The sequence below is a fragment of the Amphibalanus amphitrite genome, unplaced genomic scaffold, assembly GCF_019059575.1.
Source record: "Amphibalanus amphitrite isolate SeventyFive unplaced genomic scaffold, NRLGWU_Aamphi_draft 000247F_arrow, whole genome shotgun sequence".
Lineage (NCBI taxonomy): Eukaryota > Metazoa > Arthropoda > Thecostraca > Balanomorpha > Balanidae > Amphibalanus > Amphibalanus amphitrite.
In genome coordinates this window covers 394,357-415,595 of record NW_024881742.1, presented here as the reverse complement: position 1 = coordinate 415,595, position 21,239 = coordinate 394,357, and the positions used below count along the sequence as shown (strand labels likewise).

The 21,239-nt window shown below is 57.3% G+C and overlaps 1 protein-coding gene across 1 annotated transcript; it reads right to left on the bottom strand.

Moving 5' to 3' along the window:
• Positions 1-6,978: 6,978 nt before the first annotated feature.
• Positions 6,979-14,380, bottom strand: LOC122386345 (toll-like receptor 6). Its single transcript, XM_043375459.1, has 2 exons — positions 12,304-14,380; positions 6,979-9,547 (listed from the first exon to the last, which is right to left on the bottom strand). Exons 1-2 carry the CDS (start codon positions 14,314-14,316, stop codon positions 7,448-7,450), a joined length of 4,113 nt encoding a protein of 1,370 aa, XP_043231394.1. The 5' UTR covers positions 14,317-14,380; the 3' UTR covers positions 6,979-7,447.
• Positions 14,381-21,239: the final 6,859 nt, after the last annotated feature.

Here is a 21,239-nt window from a genome sequence, read left to right as displayed (position 1 = left end):
TTTGCCGGCCGAACGCATGAGGACCACGGCCGGCCGGCCGGGGAGCAGCGCGGCCGGCAGGGCGGGGCGCCGGTCCGGCCTGGTACCCGGCGACTGCCGATCTCCGCCCCGTGCGCCGCCATTGGCGAGCTGATCGATTGAGGAATAGTTTGTAGCTCGAGCGCGGCCCACCTGCTCTACTATAGATATGCATCTGAAATAACTGATGACCGACCCTGAAACTCGATGATTTGGAACATTAACAACTCCAAAGGCAGTTTTAGCGGCCGATGCGTCATCATTAGGCCGGCTGTTGCCACGCGATTCCGGCAAATTACACCGATTCGACAAGTCGTGAAATCGGGAGCGGCCTCATGTGGCGGCCGTCGGTCGTTCCATCGAAGACAACGAGCATCGCTGGCGGGCCCATTGGCCGTCAGAGTTCAGCTGAATGCACGGGCAATATTGACGCTGTCGGCGGCCGCGTGCCGGCGACGCACGGTGCTCGGGACTAGACGTCTGGCTCGCTCGGGCCGCTCAAGATTCGATCGGAACGCAGCCACAGACTGTCCGACCACCTCCCGCTCGGAACACTGCTCGGGATCTGAGCTCCGACCGCCCGACCGCCGCTCGCCGCTCGTCGCTCGCCGCTCGCCGCTCGTCGCTCGCCGCTCGCAGCCCCGTCGCTCGGCGCGGCTGTCCGGTCGGTCGGGCGGAAACGGACGGTCGCGGACGAGCAAACAGCTGCGGCGCCGTTCCCGTGTTGACCCGGCCTGAGTGGTGCGCCGACACGGGTCGACATTCGACCCGGCCGCCCAACAGCGTCCGCCAATCAGCCGGCGATGCACCGATGGCTCGGCAAAAGATTGAACGATCCACAACGGCCAGAGGTCGGCAGAGGAATCCAGATCCTAATCCAGCCTAATCCAGATCCCAGATCTATGCCGGCCCGGAGCTCGGCGATAGAATGTGCTAAAGCAGGTCCCACGACGGTGACCAAAAGAGTGGCCGACAGTGCAAAAAGTAGAAATGGGATACCCAATGATGCACGGCCTAACATTGTAGATAAAAATAAAGAAAAAAAAATTGGCGCCTAACAAAATATCCCTGAAATTGAAGGGCAACTTCTTCAGAATAATGATTGCTATTGCACTCGATGCAGTGGCAATAAATGCAATAAATAATATATAAATGCATTATGGCAATAAATGCATTATGCATGCAGCAAGCGCATTCAATGCATTTCATTGAAGAAATGAAGCCATCTGAAAAGAGCTGATTCCGTCTCGTTTTTGGTCGTTTCTGTACACTGCCGCCGGAAGCCATGGTTGGACGACATGACTGATCGCCGACAGTTCGCGCGAGCGTGAGTGATAAATTGGCTGTCATAGTTCAAACAGACCCGTGACATACAGGGTGTCCCGAAATTGATGTCCTCTCCCATTGCGTGCAATAACATCAAAACAAAAAATGACCGGTTCATGATTTATTTGTTGATGTATCCACCACGCTTCCGCACACATGCCCGCATGCGCTCCGGCATGCCACACATCAGGTTGTCGAGAGTTTCTCCAGAAATGCTGCTCCAGGCCGATCGGAGGTTCCTGATGAGGGCAGTTTCGGACGACGCTGGTGCCATCTTGTCCATCCTGTCCTGGACGATTGACCACAGGTTCTCGATTGGCGACAGGTCCGGGCTGCTACCTGGCCATTCTCCTTTAGCCCAGAAGCCAGGGAAGTTGGCCCGGCACCACTCCTGGGTCTTGGTGGCGTTGTGAGCCGGGGCACCGTCCTGTTGGAAAATGGCCTGTGACATGTCCGGCAGAAGTTTGATGGCCGTTGGTGGTCCGTTCTCCTTCCGTCGTCTCATTGCTGATGCCGTCGTTCCCTTCATCACCTCCTCTACGTAGAAGTCCCCTGTCACGGTTTGGCCGCGGGGCACGATGTGAAGGTCTGACAGGCCACGGAAACTCATCATGCCCCACACCAGGACCTTGCCCGGCTGCTTGACGGTCTCGATGACAGGCACTTCTGAGCTGTTCTGAGCCCAAACATGGTCGTTCTGGCGGTTGGGGGGATGAAACAGCTCAAAAGGAGACTCGTCGCTGAACAGGACCCGCCTCCAGTCCTGTATGGACCAGTTGATCCGACTTTTAGCGAAGTCCAGCCGTTTTCGTCGCTGTGCTGCCGTCAGCTTGGGCTCCACACGCGGTTTCAGCGGCTTCAGACGGAGGCACTGCCGCAGATACCGGTGGACAGCGGACTTGGAGGCCGGATGATTTTTTGCACTGAGTTTCCGCGCCAGTTTCCGTGTCGACTGGTGCCGTTTCGTAACGGATTTCGCCACCACGATTTTGGCCACCCGGCTCATCGCTGTCTTCCTCCCTCTTCCCCCGTGGTTCTCCAGTGCATCTCCCTTGCGGTCGAGGGCCATCCAGCGTCTGAGGGTCCTGGGCTCTATCCTTAGCTCCTTGGCTACCTGTACCTGGGGCGTGCCGCCGTTGACCATGCCGACAGCGCGATAGGGGCGGATCCAGGAAAACTCCAAGGGGAGGGTCATGAATCGAAGTGGTGCCCCTACCTATACCCAAAATTAAAAACTCAACGGATTTCGTCCACTTCATTTTGGTGGTGCCCCCATTTTCAGTTTTTTTTCTTTTTATTTTTTATTTTTAGTCAGTATCTTAACTCTTAGCCACAACCACATTTACCAATTGTAAGCAAGTATATATGAATGTGCTATGTGTATATGTTACAGGGAGTTTGAGAAATCCGTGAGTTTGCAAACTCCCTAGTGAGTTTGCAAACTCCCTGACCCATCAGTGAGTTTGCAAACTCACTAGGGAGTTTACAAATTCACTAGGGAGTTTGCAAACTCACTGACCGGTCAGGGAGTTTGAGAAATTTCAGAGCGATTGGGCCAAATAAAAACAAGTGTGCAGCATGTGGGTGGCATACGTGCCGTCCGTGATGTTAAAACAAAGGAGGCTAGCTCTAAGGCCTCGCACGCTGACAAAAAGCTTATAGATCATATGCACACCATAAATACCTTTTTTATTTGAAACTGTTCAGTGATTTACCCATGCATGTACCGCCGCTTTATTTAGTTATACATTTATTTAGTTCACGTCCCAATTAGACCCGTTCCACTCAAGTGTGGCTATTCCAGAGCCAGGCTAAATACATCAAAGTAGAAACAGCTGACTGTTGGTCACTTATGCTAAAGTATAGGCACCCGCATCAATTCACGCCCATTCCCACTCCGCCATAGACGTATCATCGAGAGCCGGCGCTACTGGCAGCCAGCCCAGCTGCGAATGGCGCACGCTGCTTGTTTGTTTTTGTTTTGTTGGGTTAGGCCCTTTCGGTCTGACAAGACCATTTCAGAGTCGGACGAATGATAGGAATTATAGGGGGAGACATTGGTCTGGGCAGACACCCTATATGCAGAGTCGCCGGGGCTGAGCCCGTCCGAATTGACAGATCGACCAGCCCCCAAGCACTCTTTGCACCCGGCTACGGGGTGCGCTCCCTCGGCAGGGCAGCCCGCATGAGATAAAGGTGCCTGTCCAGCCCGGGAGTGGGGGTTTCGGCGTGGACGAGAAGGATTTCAGTATCCTGATTCCTGAGGATGGAAACGACGGAACGGAGGAGCACGTTGCTCCGAACTTCCCCTTTACATAGCCGCGAGAAGCATTTTTTTTTTTTTTTTGGGTAAAACAATGAAGGATCTGTAAGGTTTATATCAGCGTGCGACGGTTATATAGGCCGTACCACTAGTCGCTTTTGTTTTAACATCACGGACGGCACGTATGCCACCCTCATCTTACACATTTGATTTTATTTGACCCAATCGCTCTGGAATTTCTCAAACTCCCTGACCGGTCAGTGAGTTTGCAAACTCCCTAGTGAATTTGCAAACTCCCTAGTGAGTTTGCAAAGTCACTGATGGGTCAGGGAGTTTGCAAACTCACTAGGGAGTTTGCAAACTCACGGATTTCTCAAACTCCCTGTAACATATATATGTTGTGGACGCTGAGTAGTGAGTACTTACCAGGAACGTTATCAGGTAAGCAAATCGTTGTCAGTCCGACGAACTTGACCCTGGCGTCTAAAGGGTCTCTCCTTGACACTTCAGGCTTGTCAGGGGCACCAAAGTCCTTCCAGGGACACCACAAACCTGTCAGGGGCACCTACGGCCTTGTAGGGGCGCCACAGGCCTGCCAGGGGCACCACAGGCCTGCCAGGAAGCAGGGGCACCACAGGTCTAGCAAGTATACACGACAGGCCTGTCAGGGGCACAACGGGCCTGTTGGGCCCATGAGCACCCCTAGGGGCAGGGGCACCACAGTCCTTCCAGGGGCACCGCAGGCCTGTGAGGGGCACCAGCGGCCTAGCAGGGGCACCAGTCAACACAGGCCTGCCAGGGGCACCACAGACCTGCCAGGGGCACCAGAGGCCTGCCAGGAGCACCACCGACCTCGCAGGGGTAAGGCCCAGGGGCACCACGGGCCTGTCGAGAGGCACTTCAGGTTTTTCAGGGGCACCATAGTCCTCTCCGGGCGCAGGGGTAGCAGGGGCACCAGAGGCCTGCCAGGGGCACTACAGGCCTAGCAAGGGCACCACTGGTCTATCAGGGGCACCACGAGCCTGTCATAGCCAGGCATCTCAGGCTTGTCAAGGCCCAGGGGCACCACAGGTCTGTGAGGGGCACCAGCGACCTAGCAGGGGCACCAGTCAACACAGGTCTGCCAGGGGCGCCACAGACCTGCCAGGGGCACCAGAGGTCTGCCAGGGGCACCACCGGCCTCGCAGGGGCACCTTGGGCCTGTCAGGGGCACCACGGGCCTGCCGAGGGGCACTTCAGACTTTTCAGGGGCACCAGTCCTCTCCGGGCGCAGGGGTACCAGCGGCCTAGCAAGGGCACCAGAGGTCTGTCAGGGGCACCTCAGGCTTGTCAGGGCCCAGGGACACCACAGTCCTTCCAAGGGTACCGCAAGCCTGTCAGGGGCACCAGAGGCCTGCCAGGGGCACCACAGGCCTAGCAAGGGCACCACTGGCCTGTCAGGGGCACCAGAGGCCTGCCAGGGGCACCACAGGCCTAGCAAGGGCACCACTGGCCTGTCAGGGGCACCTCAGGCTTGTCAGGGCCCAGGGGCACCACAGTCCTTCCAGGGGCATTACAAGCCTGTCAGGGGCACCAGAGACCTAGCAAGGGCACCACAGGCCTGCCATGGACACCACAGGCCTGCCAGGGGCACCACCGGCCTTGCAGGGGCGCCTCAGGCCTGTCAGGGGCACCACGTGCCTGCCGGGGACACTTCAGGCTTGTCAGGGGCGTTACAGTCCTGTCAGGGCCCAGGCACCAGGCCCGTGGTGTCCCTGCTAGGCCTGTGGTGCCCCTGGCGGTCCTGTGGTGCCCCTGTCAGGACTGTGATACCCCTGATAGGCCGGTGGTGCCCCTGGCAGGTCTTTGGGCCCCCGGGCCTCAAGGGGGGGACCATGACCCATGTGACCCCCCCCCCTTGGATCCGCCCCTGGGCCGCGATAGCGAGTCGACAAAGGGTACTCCTTCGCCATGGCTGATATGCAGTCCGCGCGCCTCGCGACCCTCTCGGTAAATGACCTCTGCCGCCCCGCCGGGTCCTGGGTCGGCTCACCTGGCTAGGTCACGTGACCAACAAACACGTGACCGTGCCCCAGGGTCGGGTCCCGGTAAAGCGCCATTGGTATACCGGTATTGCTCTGAGGAAACGTAACGAACGGGAGAGGACATCAATTTCGGGACACCCTGTACAGCATGCTTAGATAAAACTACAAACGGAGGACAAATGATGTGATTTACTCAGGTATAGGTATTTGTTATGAGTGGGTTGATGATTTGGTCGTAAGCTTGCCTCTGTTAATTAAAAATGTATTCATTTTTAGTTATTTAGTTTATTTAGCGACTTATTTTCCCAAGCAAATAAAAATGTTATTCTTTCGAAACTATATCCGCAGCTCTTTTTCGTGCCTAGTATTCAGTGTTTTTTAATTTGAATACTATAATCGAAGGCGAAGCATTCACTGTTAATTAAAAAGGTTTTAGGATCAGTTTACCTAAACAACGTGAAAGTTTAAAAACCAACCAAGAACACTGGCATTAACTTTATGGTTTTGCAATGTCGTTCACATAAAATTACATTCCTAAATTAATTGGTTTGCCTTTCATACCGGACACCGGCAGTTCTGTTATCAATTATACAGTCATCGTATGACCACCATACGACAAAAACGTGTATCTGGAGCAGCGATTGCCTCTGTCGATGACTGGCCACCCAATCAGGGCCGTGATACGCCCGAGGTAACAACACTGACTCATTGCCCTGCCAGCCCAGTCGATACCAAACCTGCGGCCAATCGGCGGCGGCGTTCGGCCCGATATACCACCGCTAACTGGGTTTTATGCTCGTGGCTGATTCATCACGCCGTATAAACACGGGTATTACGCGGACTGGGGCCACTCTGCCGGCCGCCGCGGCCGCCCGTCCGGTACCGTCACACACCTGTAGTGGGTGACCAGACCCGGACTCCGGCTCGCGGCTCTGAGCGGCTCCAATTAGGGTCACGGCGCTGTCACGGCCGCCGGCTCCGGCCCGTGACCGCTCCGGCCGGCCCGCCGCGCCGCTCCGGAGGTGAGGGGTCGGCGCCTGACCCGGGTCGGGCCAGCGGACACGTGTGGAGACGCGGGGTGCTCCCAGCTCGATCCGGGGCGGCGGCGGGGCGGGAGGGCCGCCTCGCCACTATCGCCCTAATGAGTCCACTGTTGGACGGCCGAGTGGCGGTCAGGCGCGGCGTGCTCTGATGGAATATCAAGCAGAGGACCAGTTACTTCCCGGCGCGCCCGGCTCCGGCCCGGACCCGGTGCTGCCGATCCGATGTATCTCTGATCGCCGCTTCATTACTCATCAGACCAAACCAGCCGCCTCTCTGTCGCTGATTGCTCATTAACAATAAGTCAAGCGTAGCATCGACAATGTATTACAGTCGGACGATATGACTAGAATAACAAAATAAGCGATTTTATCTCGTATGTACAATCATTCCCACACACACAGCGCGCGTGCGCTGACACAGACAGACGCGCGCAGAATCACTGGGCCCGGTCGGACAGGACCATCGCTCGCCGAGGAGCGTTCGGAGACAGACGGACGACCGAGAGTGAGGAGAGAGACGGCTGAAGGAGCCGCAGCGGCGGCTGCAGCCTCTGAAAGGGATGCCCGCTGGGTCACAGGGCCAGTGACCTTCGCCGGCAGCGGCCGGCCCGCATACCGATGAGAGTGGCCCGAACGGTGCCGGCCGGCCGCCGCCGCGCCGACACGTCATGGGGCGCGGGCACCGAGCCCCGAAAGTGGGTCCCTCTGTCCGGCCCGCCCCCGTCAGACGGCCGTGTAGTGTTACCGGTACGGGGGCTATTGTTTCTAAAGTGTTACACCCAGAGCGAGTGAGTCGGTGTGCTGCGGTGTTGCTGACTGGACAGCTGACTCTGGTGACCCGTGTGGTCGGCCTGCAGGGTCACGTGGCCCCTGTGTCCCGGGTAGCCCTGCTGCGAAGGGTGGGCCTGCAGCCCCTGGTAGCCCTGCTGTGAGGGGTGTGCCTGATATCCCTGCTGTGAGGGGTGACCCTGCGATCCCCGGTGGTACAGCTGACCGGTCCGCGCCGAGTACAGCGTCTGACGCGGGTCAGTCGGGTGACCTGGGTGGGTCAGGTGCCCCGGGGAGGTCAACTGACCCTGGTTGGCCGGATGGTGCGGGTCGGACGGCATCTGCGGCTGCAGCTCCGGCTCCAGGGTGCAGTAGAGCTCCGACTCGGTGGGCGCCGACGGCCGTCGCAGCGAGTGGTAGTGGTCGATGGTCATGTAGGTGTGCTCGCTGGGCCGCAGGCTGCTGTAGCTCGTGTTGTGCGGCGCCTGCGCGCTGTAGACGAGTGCGTGGCTGGAGTCGGAGCGGCCGTGCAGCGGGCCCACCGACCGGTCCTCGGAGACCACCGTCGAGCACGTCGGCGAGGGCGACTCGCCCGGCGCCGGCGGCGGCGGTGGCGGTGGCGGCTGGGGTGACGCCGGCGGCGGCCCCAGACCGTAGAGCGCCTTCAGGCCGTGGCCGGTGGGCAGCAGCGCCCGCAGGCGGCGCCAGAAGTCGGGTCCCCCGTACCGGACGCAGTCGGAGGGCCGCAGCAGGCTGCGCAGGTCGGCGTCCATGTGGTGGCGCTCGACGCCCACTAGAACGCCGACTACGGCGCGCGAGCCGTGCAGCGCCTCAACGTGCGGCGTCTTGAAGTCGAAGCGGCACCACTCGTGGTCGAGGAAGCCGCGCGACACCAGCAGAAGTGTGCGCCGCGAGGAGCGCACGCAGTGATGCACGGCGTCGCCCAGGTACCCGGTGCTGGGCGCGTCGCGGCGCAGCAGACACAGACGGCACGAGGGCGTCGAGTGCTCCAGCTCGGGCGCCAGCACCTCGTTGACGAATCGCGAGTCCTGTGCGCTGTACGTCACAAACACGTCGTACTCTTTCTCGGCGTCACTGGTCACGGTGGTGGTCGCCGCTGCGAGGGACGCTTTGGCGGGCGGCTCGGTGCCGGCCCCACCCCCTCCGGCACCGCAGAGCCGGCCACGGAACCGGAACACCAGCGCTGCCACCACAGCGGCCACCACGAGCGCGGTGCCTCCCAGCACGGCCAGGAGCGGCACGCCGCGCTCTGAACCGCCCCGCCGCACCGGGGAGTCGGCGCCCGCCGGCGCGGCCGCCAGTCCGCCGCGGGCGCAGCGCGGCCACGACGACACGTACTCGCACTGAATGTCGTCGGCGTCGACGATCTTGGCGCGGTGGTCGCGCACGTACGCGGCCAGCGGCTCGGCCACCTCGCACTCGCACGACCACGGGTTCGAGGCGAGCGTGAGCTCCACCAGGTAGGGGCTGGAGAGTCGCCACGCCGGGAAACTGACCAGCAGGTTCCCGTGGAGCGTGAGTACCTCCAGCGCACGCAGTCGCGAAAACGTGGCCGGGTGGATACGACGGAGACGGTTGTTGTGCAGGTACAGCTCACGGAGCGCGACGAGACTGTCGAACTCGTAGCCCTGCAGCTCCGGGAGAAGGTTGTCCTCGAGTCGGAGGACCTGCAGCGCCGAGAGGCCGTTCAGACTGCGGTTACGGATCTCCTCGACGTTGGAGTTGTTGACGTACAGTTGTCGGATGCGTTTTCTGCCGATGAAGGTGTGGCTCTCAAGGCTGTGGATGTTATTTCCGGCGGCGAACACGGCAGTGGCGTCCATGGGAATCTCGCGCGAGATGGCCAGCTGCTCTCGACCACTGCACTCCACCATGTTGGTGTTCCACGTGTGGTCGTGGTAGCACGTGCAGCCGTCGGGACACTTCATCTCGCAGTCGCAGGCGACGTAGTTGCAGCAGTGGCAGAGGGCGAAGCAGTGGCGCTCGTAGGTGCAGAGGAAGTCGGTCGGCTTGGTCTCCAGCAGGGGCACCAGGCCGACCGGCGAGTGCAGCAGGCGGCACATGATCCGGTCGGCGTCCAGCACCTGCGAGAACAGAAGGCGACCGTCAGGCCAGGCACGGCCGCACGGGGAAGACAGGTCAAAGGTCAACGACAGACGGTGGTGATTCGCCGTTCGATTGTTTCGTCTTTCCATCTTTAAATTGCTTCAGGAGTTCGTTACTTTTTCCATATTTAACTTGGGATGAAGTGTCTCACATCATCTTAAAATGTGTAAGTTTGTTTGAATTTCAGATGCATACGTTTAAACGTCAATCTTCATACAAACATAACAGACATCTCAGCCAGACGTTATCATGTCTGATCATTGATCATATGTTGGCATGCTTTGACGTTAGCATGCGAGTTGAACATATCAGCGTCGCTGTACAGTATAGCTCTGTAGCATAGCTATCATCCCTGCGTGCCGCATCCATGGTCTTTCCGCGGGAAGTATTTGATTGGATCCATTGTCTCTGCACTGCACGTCATTCCAATCCCTCTGCAATGCAAGCTATCTCAACCAGCAGCATAAGACCATCGAGGCATTTGGAGCGGTAGTGAATTTCCCGAGTCGGAGCAGCGTCGCTGTGCATGTGCAGTCTCTCGTCAAAACCGTCTGCCTTCCTATACCATAAATACCTCGCTGGCCAACCGATAATGTCCGGAGCGCCTGTTGCGGCGTAGGTACGGCTCGCTGCAGCCATTACATCATTGCGTCGACATAAAGCAGGCTCTCATAACGTTATCGACAGCCATATACTCGGACCGTGCAACCTGGGAGGCTTTCAGGCCGGCCCCCAATCAAGAATACGGCCTGTGTATTGGTTCCATTATCTAAACGGACATTGGAGGCTGCCGTGGGAGCGGAATGTCTTTCTGCCCAGGCATTTTACAATTACTCTTAAGTGGCCCTTGGGTAGGTAGATACGATATCGCTCTCGATTTGTTGGCCACTTTCCTTATTGCATTACCATTGATAAGTTTGCAGTCGTCAGTTGTGAGACATTTGCGGAAACGCATCAGCGCGCAATGCGTGCCATATTACTTGAGCATTCGTATCATTCCTATCCCTAAATGAGCCATTGCACTTGCGACCGCGAAATCGACTCTAAAATCAGTTTGTTTGAAGCCGCGCTGCCTAGTTTAGAGCGTGACACTTTAGTCGATAAACACCGTTCACATGAAGCCGGTGACGTTACAAACTCCATATAACAACAGGTGTCATCACACGCCGTCATCGGATCGGACCAACATACCACATGCAATCATGTTCAGCCTTTGAGGGTTTCCGCGAAGGTGTCGGTGGCAGACTTTCCGCCGCTCTGTCGGACCCGAGTGTTGTCTCGGAGTCGCGGGGTCGCGGCCCACGTCCAACTACAAATAGGGGGCCCAGTCTCGCGTGTAGCCGCCCACCGCGCCGCGCGCTGCTCCGGTTCACCGAACACTGAGGAGGCAGCGGCACGCGAGCGCTCGCAGATGGCTCGTTAGCATTTAGCGGTACTCGCCCGGGAAGCGTGTCCTATTTGTTCCGCGGCGGCTGTCGAGCCACGATCGGGCCGATTTTACGAGCCGATAATCAGGCTGGCTGTTCGGTCCACTTTGGCCGCACTTTGGTACGTTCCATTCAGCCGCAGTATCGTTGCGAATTTCTTTGTATCAGCCGGATCGATCGAGCGTGAGCGGCGACGGTAAAAGTTTCTAATCGCCTCACGGGTGACCCGCAGTAGGCCGTGAGAAACGCAGCCGATATGGTAAATGTCGCCTACAGCGCTACACGTTATCCCTTCATCTACAGGGCGTATAGTGAGGGAGCCCACCCAAATACAGACCAGAAACAGGACCTGGCAGCTCGTAAAGTGGTTCACGTTATTGGTGTGGATAAATATGTTGCTTTGAAGGCTCACGAAAGTGTAATCTTACAAAGCATCTTTCAAGACGCATTTGAAAGCAGGGGCCAACACCTAGCCCTACATGCATATATGCACGTCCTCCTATGCTGAAGCGGATCTTATTTGACCTGAAAGGCGTTACGTGACCAACTGCCACGTTTCAAACGGGAGATGCCCTTTCAAGTTTAATATCACTTTGACCAGCTCTTCGAATTTCGGGAAATGTCATGTGTACGTTACTCCATAATGACAGCTGAGAGTCCGAGCCAGTTGCCATTTCCAGAAATGGTCTGAGTTGTAGCCAGCTTATGAGATGACCCATCAAAGAATCGTAAATAAGCCCCATGTCCATTACCGCTGCAGGCTCAGTAAATAATTCAGGTGCTAAGCCGGGTAATCAGTCTCGGGCAAGGGCTAGAACCGGCCGTGCACTGCAGGGACCACGACATAATGTCGGGTCTGGGCGGAGTGATACCAGCAGAATGACTCACAAGGGCAATGGAGATTAGAAAATGCGGGTGGCATTTCACGGATTGCAGTTGACGGAACAAGACGTGTAGGGTGGGCAGTATGCATGCAATGGGTGATACATTACCTATGTTCTTTTACGGTAGAAACTGGCGGGATAATAAGATTATCTAATTGATAATGGTAGGCGCTGAAGTTTTATGCGGAGACATCGTGGTTGTTGAAGAAGCAACAGCCTGAAATCTTTCCCTTTATAGAACAGAGCTATGCAACAGAACAGTGCATGGTACATAGAAAGACGAACTGACGGTATTTGACTACTGGGTTTGATGGAAACGTGGCCACATGGACCAATGAGCAATTAAAACTGCTACTACACCAACGCCAGGGTCTCGCGTCCCTGTTCTCCCTGTCACACACAGCAGAGGCCAGCGGGACTCACCCGGTACTGGTGTCCGGCGGAGGTGGCCGTCGCCATCGTCAGCACCCAGTCCATGCTGCAGTCGCACAGCAGCGGGTTCCCTCCCAGCAGGAGGTCGGCAGGCCGGTCCCCGTGGTCGTCCGGCAGACGGACTGCCTGGGCGTCCAGCTGGCTCAGCTGGTTGGCCGACAGATCGACCCGCACCAGGCGCCGCTTGGCCTCGAATGTGCCCGGCTCCACCGTCTCCAGCCGGTTGCCGGCGAGGATGAAGTACTCGATGGCGTCCGGCACTGCCGAGCGGCCGAGGTGCGACACCTGGTTGTGGCTGAGGTCGATCGTGCGCAGCTCCATCTTGCTCTCCAGCCGGTAGAAGTTGCCGATCTCGCGGATCTGGTTGCGGTGCAGGTCGAGCCAGCGCAGCCCGGTCGGGACCAGCGCGTAGTCGAAGAACTCGACCCGGTTATCGCTGGCGTTCAGCCACAGCAGCTGCGGCAGCTTGGCGAAGAGGCCGTTGATGCTCGTCAGACGGTTGGCGTCGATCCGCACCACCCTGAGCTCCCTGAGCTCATCCAGAGCGCCGCTCTCCATGAGGGTGAGCCGGTTCCGCGATAGATCCAGCACGCTGAGCGCCACAGGGCCGGACAGAGCGCGCGCTGACACATTCACCAGCTGGTTTCCAGCCAGACGAAGCGCGCTCAGCTGACGGAGGGTGCTGAAAGCTCCAGCAGGTAGTTCTGAGATGAAGTTGTCGCCCAGGTCCAGGCGCGCGAGGAACGTGAGACGGGACAGCGCTGCCGGCACCGTCAGGAGCTCGTTCCTGTCCAAACGCACGCTCTGCACGCCGGTGACATTTGCGAAGGTCAGCTCGTCCAGCTGCGCCAGCCGGTTGCCGTCCAACCGCAGGGCGCTGAGGACGTGCAGCCCCACCAGCGTGCGGCGCCCGAGGTGTCGCAGCAGGTTGTCGGAGAGTCTCAGCGTGTGCAGGTTGCTGAGGGAGCCGAACACGCCGTCCGGCAGCGTCTCCAGCAGGTTCTCACTGAGGTCCAGCGACTGGAGGCTGGTCAGGTCCTGGAACACGTCCACGCTGAGCGCGTCTAAGTGATTGGAGGACAGGTCCAGCACGATCAGCCGCAGCAGGCCGGCGAAGGTGTCCTTCCGAATCCACTCCGAGCTGAGGTTGTTAGCCGACATGTTTACCGTCTGTAGCTGTGGCAGGTCCGACAGCAGACTTGGCGGCAGCACACGGATGCTGTTATTCTGGACATGCAGCTCGCGAAGAAGTCGCGTCTCGTTCAGCATCATGGCGGGCAGGGCGACCAGCCTGTTGTCTGACACGTCCAGTTTCTGCAGACGGCGGAGGTCCCTGAGCGCGCCGTCCCGGATCACCGCCAGCTGGTTGTGGCCCGCCCGCAGCTCCCGAAGGCCGGGGAACGCCCGCAGCCCGGCGGCCGACAGCTCCATCAGACTGTTGTGAGACACGTCCAGCATATGGAGTCCGTCGTTGACCCCGGTCTCCCGGAGCTCCGTCAGGTCCTGGAAACTGTTGCCGCTGAGGTTCAGCACCTTCAGCGAGGTGAGGTCCTCGAACACACCCCGCTCCAGCGACCACATGTTGTTCTCACTGAGGTCGAGCGTCTCCAGGTGCACGAGGCCGTCGAAACAGCCCCGCTCGAGCCGCATCTCGGCCGCAGTCCAGTCGCGACTGAATGTTCTCAGACGGAGAGTCTGCAGCCGTCGCAAACGGTGGAACACACCTCGCCGGAGCAGTCCCAGAGCACATTGTGTCACACTCAGCTCCCGGAGCTCTGTGAACGCGCTGCCCAGAGCCACCGAGAAGTCCCTGCTCACGTGTGTGGTGTCTGAGCAGACGAGCTCGAGTCGGCGCAGCGACCCGGGCCGTGTCACGTTCAGCGGCCCGGCGTCGAGCGTGGTGAGGTGACAGCGCGCGGCCGGCCCGGGCAGCGGCTCGCACCGCTCGCCGGCGGTCGCTGTGGCCAGCAGCAGCGCGCAGATCACTGTCCGGACGCCGCGCATCGTGTCCGTCGCCGCGGCCGTCTCATCACCGAGTAGACGCACACCACCCTCTGACAGCCGACACTTAACTGCCGGCCGGCGGGCGCCGCTTCCAGCGGGCACCTGCGCGCCGGTAATCAGCGCAGCGGTGCCTCCGGCCGGCGCTCAGCGCAGCGGCCGTCGTTAGCGACGCTCCGACCGAGCCGCCGCTCCGCTCCGCTGCAGGAGGGCGACCCGAGATACACCCCTCTCGACGGCTTGTTTACTCCGCCACCGCCGACCCGAGCGGTGACCCAGAGCGGACAGGGAGGAACACGAGACAGAGAACACGACACCCTGACACTCCCCGCCGCCTCCCGCCGAGTCTGACCGGCCGACTGACCGACCGGCGAGCGGCGGGTGCAGCCACCGTCCGTCCGTCCGTCCGGGAGGGTGCGGCCCCGACTCCTCGCAGTCGTTGGCGGCCAGCGGTCAGCCCATTCGCCGCTTCAGAGGGCCATCGCAGCGGCGCTGAGAGCCGCCTTACGAGCGGCGCTACGAGCTGGCAGCCAGTTCCAGACAATGGCTGCTGTCGCCCCGGGCGCCGGTGGAGGTACTTTGGTCGCCGGCCGGCCGCCGAGGTGACGTCATTAAAAGGGGCAGACGCGGCGCGGTGTCGGCGATCTCACTACTGGCGGTACCACGGCCACTGGCGCTGACCACACCTCGTTGGCATGCTCACTGCTCAGTGAGACCGAGGGCTGAGTGTATTTACAGCATTACTTCCGTTTTGTGCTCGAAATTCCGGGAAAGAACGCCTCTTATTCCAGACGATCGCTTTAGGCATTAGTTTTCGTATACGCAAAGAAAGAATCAAGATAAGGTTTAATCACGCCGTTTTAATTGTGTGACTTGTGACGGGGTTGACTTAGAAATGATCCACTATTGTCTTGCAGAATGGATGTATTTGGAGCAAATGCGCGATTAAAACGTTCCCTACTCAGTTTTAGGTCTCGCCATCGTCTTCTGGCCCATGCATCGTTTCAATATCAGCAACGTCTTTCATTATGCATGAACATATATCACAATTCCTCCTGTTTATAATGGATAAAAATTATAATTCCGGTCAGAGCAATCACCAGGTCCTCCGAGGACTTGTATCCATCTCTCAATGGCCCATTTTCCAGGTGTGCATCTGTGCCGCTCGGTCCGAGTCCGCGGGGAAATTTAAACCCCTCTCACCTCCTGTCCAGCCGGCTGGGCGGCGCACAGCCCTCCCATCCATCACGCGTTAAAGCCCCACTCACCAGTCAGATTCCTGAGAGCTCGCGGCGCGTGCCTTCACGGCTCTGTTGGGATACATGGCGCGGGAAGCGAGCCGGGTCGCCTGCCAGCCGCGGACCGGCGGCGCTGGGCTGTGTCTAAGGCTGGTGTGTCGGGTGGAACGGCTAGGTTTTGTACTTCTGTGTGAGCTATGGGATAGGTAGGTAGGTACTGAACCGTCTTATGACACTGTTGGTTAGGATTAGCCTGCAAGGTTGGTGCACCGATCATGTCCGCTGACCGCTGGCTGGTACGTGACGTTCACGGCATCGTAGTCGGTGAGCTGTCTGTGAGAATGTTAGCGGTGAACCTTGCTCGGTCCGCGTGGTTCGGTCCGCCCACGCGGCCGGTGCAGCCTGGGTGGCCGGTGGGACGTGGGACCGCGGCTCTCCGCACCCCACCCAGCCGTGACGCTCGAGCGCTGTGTCACCGGTGTGTGCCGGCCAACCGTGTGTGTGAGTGCGCTACGTTAGCGATCGGACTGCGTGTCCGCACACAGCTGCTCGGCCGGAGGAAGCGGACGCGCGACCAGCGAGCCGCATCCTGTCTGCGCCAGCGGCCGGGGATTAGCCGCGCCCCAGTGACCGCCGCCCCCGCCCCCGCCCCCGCCCCCGCCCCCGCCCCGCCGCCGCCGACAGTCGGGCCCAGCCGCGGTCGGTCGGAACTGTCGTTGCCGACGACCAATCAGGCCGGCGGCCGAGCGTGATGTCCCGGTTTACTGTGGTCGCGTCCCGTTTTACTGTGGTCATGTCCCGGTTTAGTGTCGCCGACCGATTGTGTCTGTGTGTATGAGCGTGGAGAGGCTGGGGGGGGGGGGGGGGGGAGATCTTACGGATGGATGAGTAACGATGACACTGTTCCGACCAGCAGCTCATGTTCTGTGACAGTAGAACAACGCATTTAAATGTTGTCAGTTATCACAGCAGTTGATATGCGAGATTTAACAGTGTCCTGTGTATTCACCAGACATGTGCGTGCATGGATCCGAGTGATGGATCTATGATCTCAGTGGATCTCGAGGCAAATTGTAGACTCGGATCTATGATCCCACCGAATCCGGTGTGAAAAATTTATCCTGGATCTATGATCTCACAGGATCTGACGATAAACCAAGAACATGGATCTATGATCTGAGTGGATCCCGCCATGCACAACATTTGAAACCAGGTTTTCAAGTGTTTCTATGTCAATAAGTGCCAAAAAACTATGGATTATGACGGTTTATCACATAAAATCACTAAATAAGAACGTTTGTGAGTTGCAACGAGTGATCTTTTGGGATTTCTGTGTTGACCAAAAATAAATGAGGATCTATGATCCCACTGGATCTCAAGCAAAAATACTAGACGCGGATCTATGATCCCTACGGATCTCTCGATAAATTAACCCTCGCCCGCACATGGGGGGGGGTGGTTGCCACCCCCCCCCCCCCAGGTAGTCTTTCTGCTCTGCACTCAACATTTTTAAAGCTAGAAGGCTGATTTTTGGTATAGCTGCTCCTCTATCCTTTCTTGATGTCCACTGAAAATTTTAAGTTTCTGTGATTTTTGGTTTCGGAGATATGACCTTGTTTGTCAGGTCATGTCATGACCCAAATGGCCAATTCTCAACATCTTGCGTTTGCCATGGGCCTTGTGAGCTTTTGACACCTTGATTTCGGCCTTTTTTGCCAGTCTTACCTCCCACCTATCATGGAACATGTCGTTCGACGATGTACAGGGGTCAAGGTCAGGGTCAAGGTCAACCTAGGTCATCTAAGATAATTGCGTTTTAGGCAAGCTGAATTTACTTTTTGTGAAGTTTTTTTGACTGCCTTTTTGGTAAAAGCTTCTCAGATCATGATTTCATGTAATATGGACACAAAAACAATCGGTGCACACATCAGTATACACACAGACACACACAGACATACAAACACATATAACTGACCTTGACCTAACTTGACCTGAAATGACCTCAGCAGCAAAAATCTGGTCGGGTAGTGTGACAAAGAGGTTCTAGCTGGCTTGGCACCAGAAAACGGCATCGTCATCGGTATATGATAAGCAGCGCACTTGATATCCAACGGTGACCCAAAACAGCAACATTTTTTAGTTTGACCTGACCTGGAAGGTCAATGACTGACCTGAGAAGGTAAAATCGGGTATCATTGGATTCGTCTCTTCCCAAAGAATCTTTTTGGTCTTTACCGCTAAGCTCTATCTCCAACAGGAACGAAACGGCGCGGGGGGGGGTGGCAACCACCCCCCCCCCCATGTGCGTTCTAGGATGGGAAAATGGCATGTGCGGGCGAGGGTTAAAGAACTGGATCTATGATCCCGACGGATCCGAGATCAGGATCCGTGGGATCAGATCCCAGATTCAATTTCTCGGATCCATGCACATGTCTGGTATTCACACATAGGATTATTGGTGCATGAAGAGGGAATATCTTTGCAAAGATCAGTAACCAGTGGCACTGGGAGCAGCTTCATAGGCCGAGATCGACCAGTCATTGCAAAACATCATGCAGGAGAAATCATTTAGACGTGTCGCCTGAATATGCTTCATTTTGAAACAAAGGTGCAGCCACCCAGTGAATGGCTCATAACCTTCACTGGCGCCGACGGCAGCCGATTCACCACTTGTTTTCCCGTGAGGCCGCATCAGAAAGATCGTCGTTCCCCGTCCATTCGATGACAGTCTAATAGACAGAGCGCTTGTATCTCGCTCAGCACGCCGCTGTTCCCGTCCTGTCCTGTGTATCCACACCTGCCCCACCATCTCAATCGGAGCTCACTGCCGCTGCCACGCGCCCGTCCTCATCCGTGCGCACTAAATTTACCGGCTCACAGGGCGGCGCGTCGGCCCGATTTTGCACAATATCGTGTCGGAGGCTCTCAGGCGGCGCGGATAACTCAGCGCTGCGTCAGTGTAGCGACCTCCGCGTGCAGTTCAGCGACTGCGACGCCGCACGGGCGCCGCACCCGCAGCGGAGAGGAGCGGAGCGGGCCGCTCGCCGAGCTGTCGGGTCGCCCCGTCGCGGGTCAATTCCCCTCTGATCGACGCCACGCGGGGGCCAATTTCTCGGCGGCGGATCGCCGGCCGGCCTGTTCGGGCATTCAGTCTGCAGCCGGCACGTGATTTAAAGCTCAGCCTTTGAGTCGGCCGGCCGGGCGAGCTCGAGTGACGTCGGTCGGGGTTTGTTGCCCGAGGCTGCTAAATCAATTAGCGAGGAGGCATAGGGAGCGAGCTGGCCTGAATGCCGGTCCCGACGGCACCGTCTACAGCCGCTGCAGAGGAGATGAACAGAAATGAGTGCAGATTGCATTTTCCGGGTGACACGTGTAAATGAATAGTTGCTGAATGCTGAATAGGACTTAAAATATGCAAACTTTTGTGGACCTTTTTTAAGATATGAAACGAACTTGCATATGCCTGCATAAAAGATGGAAACATAGCTATTTTGCAAATTGAAGGTGTTTATAGTTACAGCCTGTGATTCCTTGGACATTTCTTTTTAATTGTATTTTATACATTGCTGTGCATCCTTCCCTGCCTGCAGCCTAGAAAAGCTCCTTTGGCCTGCGAGTGTACTCGTATTTATTGATGGGCTGTGAATGATCAGCACATTGCGTCTGTAACTCTCCCATGCTGATGTGACCTGAGTCGCCAACAAAAACCCGATATGCCCCTGCACCCCACCCACGCACACGCACACACAGAGAGCTCGGCACAGGCTATATGCGCTAATGGCTGCCGCAGTGCTGGCGCTGACAGACGGCGACCGGTCCTCGAGCCACTGATGACCCACTAATGGGAGAGCACCGCGCCACTCGTGTGTGAGAACCACACCACCAAGACAAACACGGGGCGTCGCCGCACCGACAGCCACCGGTGCTTCACAGCCAACGAAATGAAACGGCCGGGCGCCGCTGGCCCAGCACAGCCGGCGACAAAAACCGACGGCCCGACACCATTTGGTAGATTGGAAGACAGCGCCGCGGCCAGGTGCACGGCGACAATCGGTTATTCCTTGTTTTAGGCCGGCGGTCGGCAGCCGCAGGGCGCCGATCCAGGTCAGGTCGATAAGGCGCACTTCAACGCCTCGGTCCGTCGAACGAACGCGGCCGGCTGTTTACTTCCAAAGAAAGGAACGGTCAATACGTTTTCTGCACGTCATAATGGGCCATCGTAAACAGAGTGAGTGACGGATGACATGAACTATGAACAACTCAATACGGCACCGCAAACAGAGACATCTGAGATGTCGGCTGACGTGCCGTCCCGTTTTATGGTGCAGACAAACATCAGACGTTCAGCTCATCATTCCGTGCCAGTTTTTCTTCAATGCTAACATTGCATTATCTATTCAGAGCGCTCACTCTATAGTGATGTCAGGTATAGTCGGCTGGATCTTGACATTTCATCAGTGCTCGCGATTTACAAATACACGGGGGTACATTGCTTGGGGCTGGTGTCCCTTTTTCAAGCATCGCAACCTGGCGACCTTCTCATTCGATGCCACAGTCGCTCTGAATATCACTCTCACCGGCAGAGTCTCGGTATGCATGCCGACCCCTCTCACTACCGTGCGCCATGAATGCCGCTCCCTGATCACCCTGCGCCGTGAATGCCGCTCTCACTAATGTGCGCCATGATAGCCGCTCTCTGAATGCAGACCGGTCGGTTTTCACCGCTGCAACTCTGAGCATTACCGTTTTTGTCGCCGTTCACAGGGCACAGTCAGCTGCTTTCGGGTCGTCCCGAGAAACTGAGTAGCGGCCGGAAATCACAGCGCTGCCGTACGCGGACAAAAACCCAGTGGATGAGGTAGGTAGATGAGCCACATTACCCCCCCCCCCCCCCCAGGGACTTGTTTGGGCCATGGTGACCCGTCCGTGACCTGCAGAGACACATGCCAGATAGGTCATCCCTGGCGCAAACAACGCTGCCTCGTGTGAGATTTTTACTGCAATCGTTTGAGTCGGTTTGTAAGCTCAGTGTCGTCTGAGCGTCATATATCGTTTAGTTGCATCGCCCACTGCGTAAAATATAAATAGGTGAGTGGTACGCAAAGTCTAATGATGGAGTGAGTGTGGTATGCTGGCTTTTGAACTGATAAACTTTGTCCAGGAGTTTGAACTGCGGTCAAATGTCGCTAATTGAATCGATGTAGCTTTAGCAATTCTCCATTGTATCAAATCTTTTCATTCACAGTAAAAGGTGTCCGAGTCTGGAAGTTACATCATCAAACCGATCAGGCTGGTCCCTTGCGAAAATTGCCCTGAATGTTAGACCACCTCTCGGGACAAATACAGCCAACAACTGTCCGTTATTGATGTGATTGGCTGTCGGGGGGTAGTGGGCCAGGTACCCCGCTGGTCGTGGGTGACAACATCAGCCAATGACGAAACACCTCGTCAGTGATCTATCGAAACCATCGGTCCAGAGGTCATTCCATTCCGGGGAGAATCACGTGAGACAAGGCCCACGGTATTCGGGGCAGAGGGATGGAGAGGAGAGAGGAGAGAGAGAGAGAGAGAGAGAGAGAGAGAGAGAGAGAGAGAGAGAGAGAGAGAGAGAGAGAGAGAGAGAGAGAGAGAGAGAGAGAGAGAGAGAGAGAGAGAGAAAGAGAGAGCTATGGGAGAAAGGAGCTCAAA

Excerpts from the sequence above, each read along its gene's own strand:
- LOC122386345 (XM_043375459.1), bottom strand. The coding sequence starts at position 14,316 with ATGCGCGGCGTCCGGACAGTGATCTGCGCGCTGCTGCTGGCCACAGCG. Across the intron at positions 9,548-12,303 it reads CCGCCGGACACCAGTACCGG|GTGCTGGACGCCGACCGGAT; the intron begins GTGAGTCCCGCT and ends CTGTTCTCGCAG.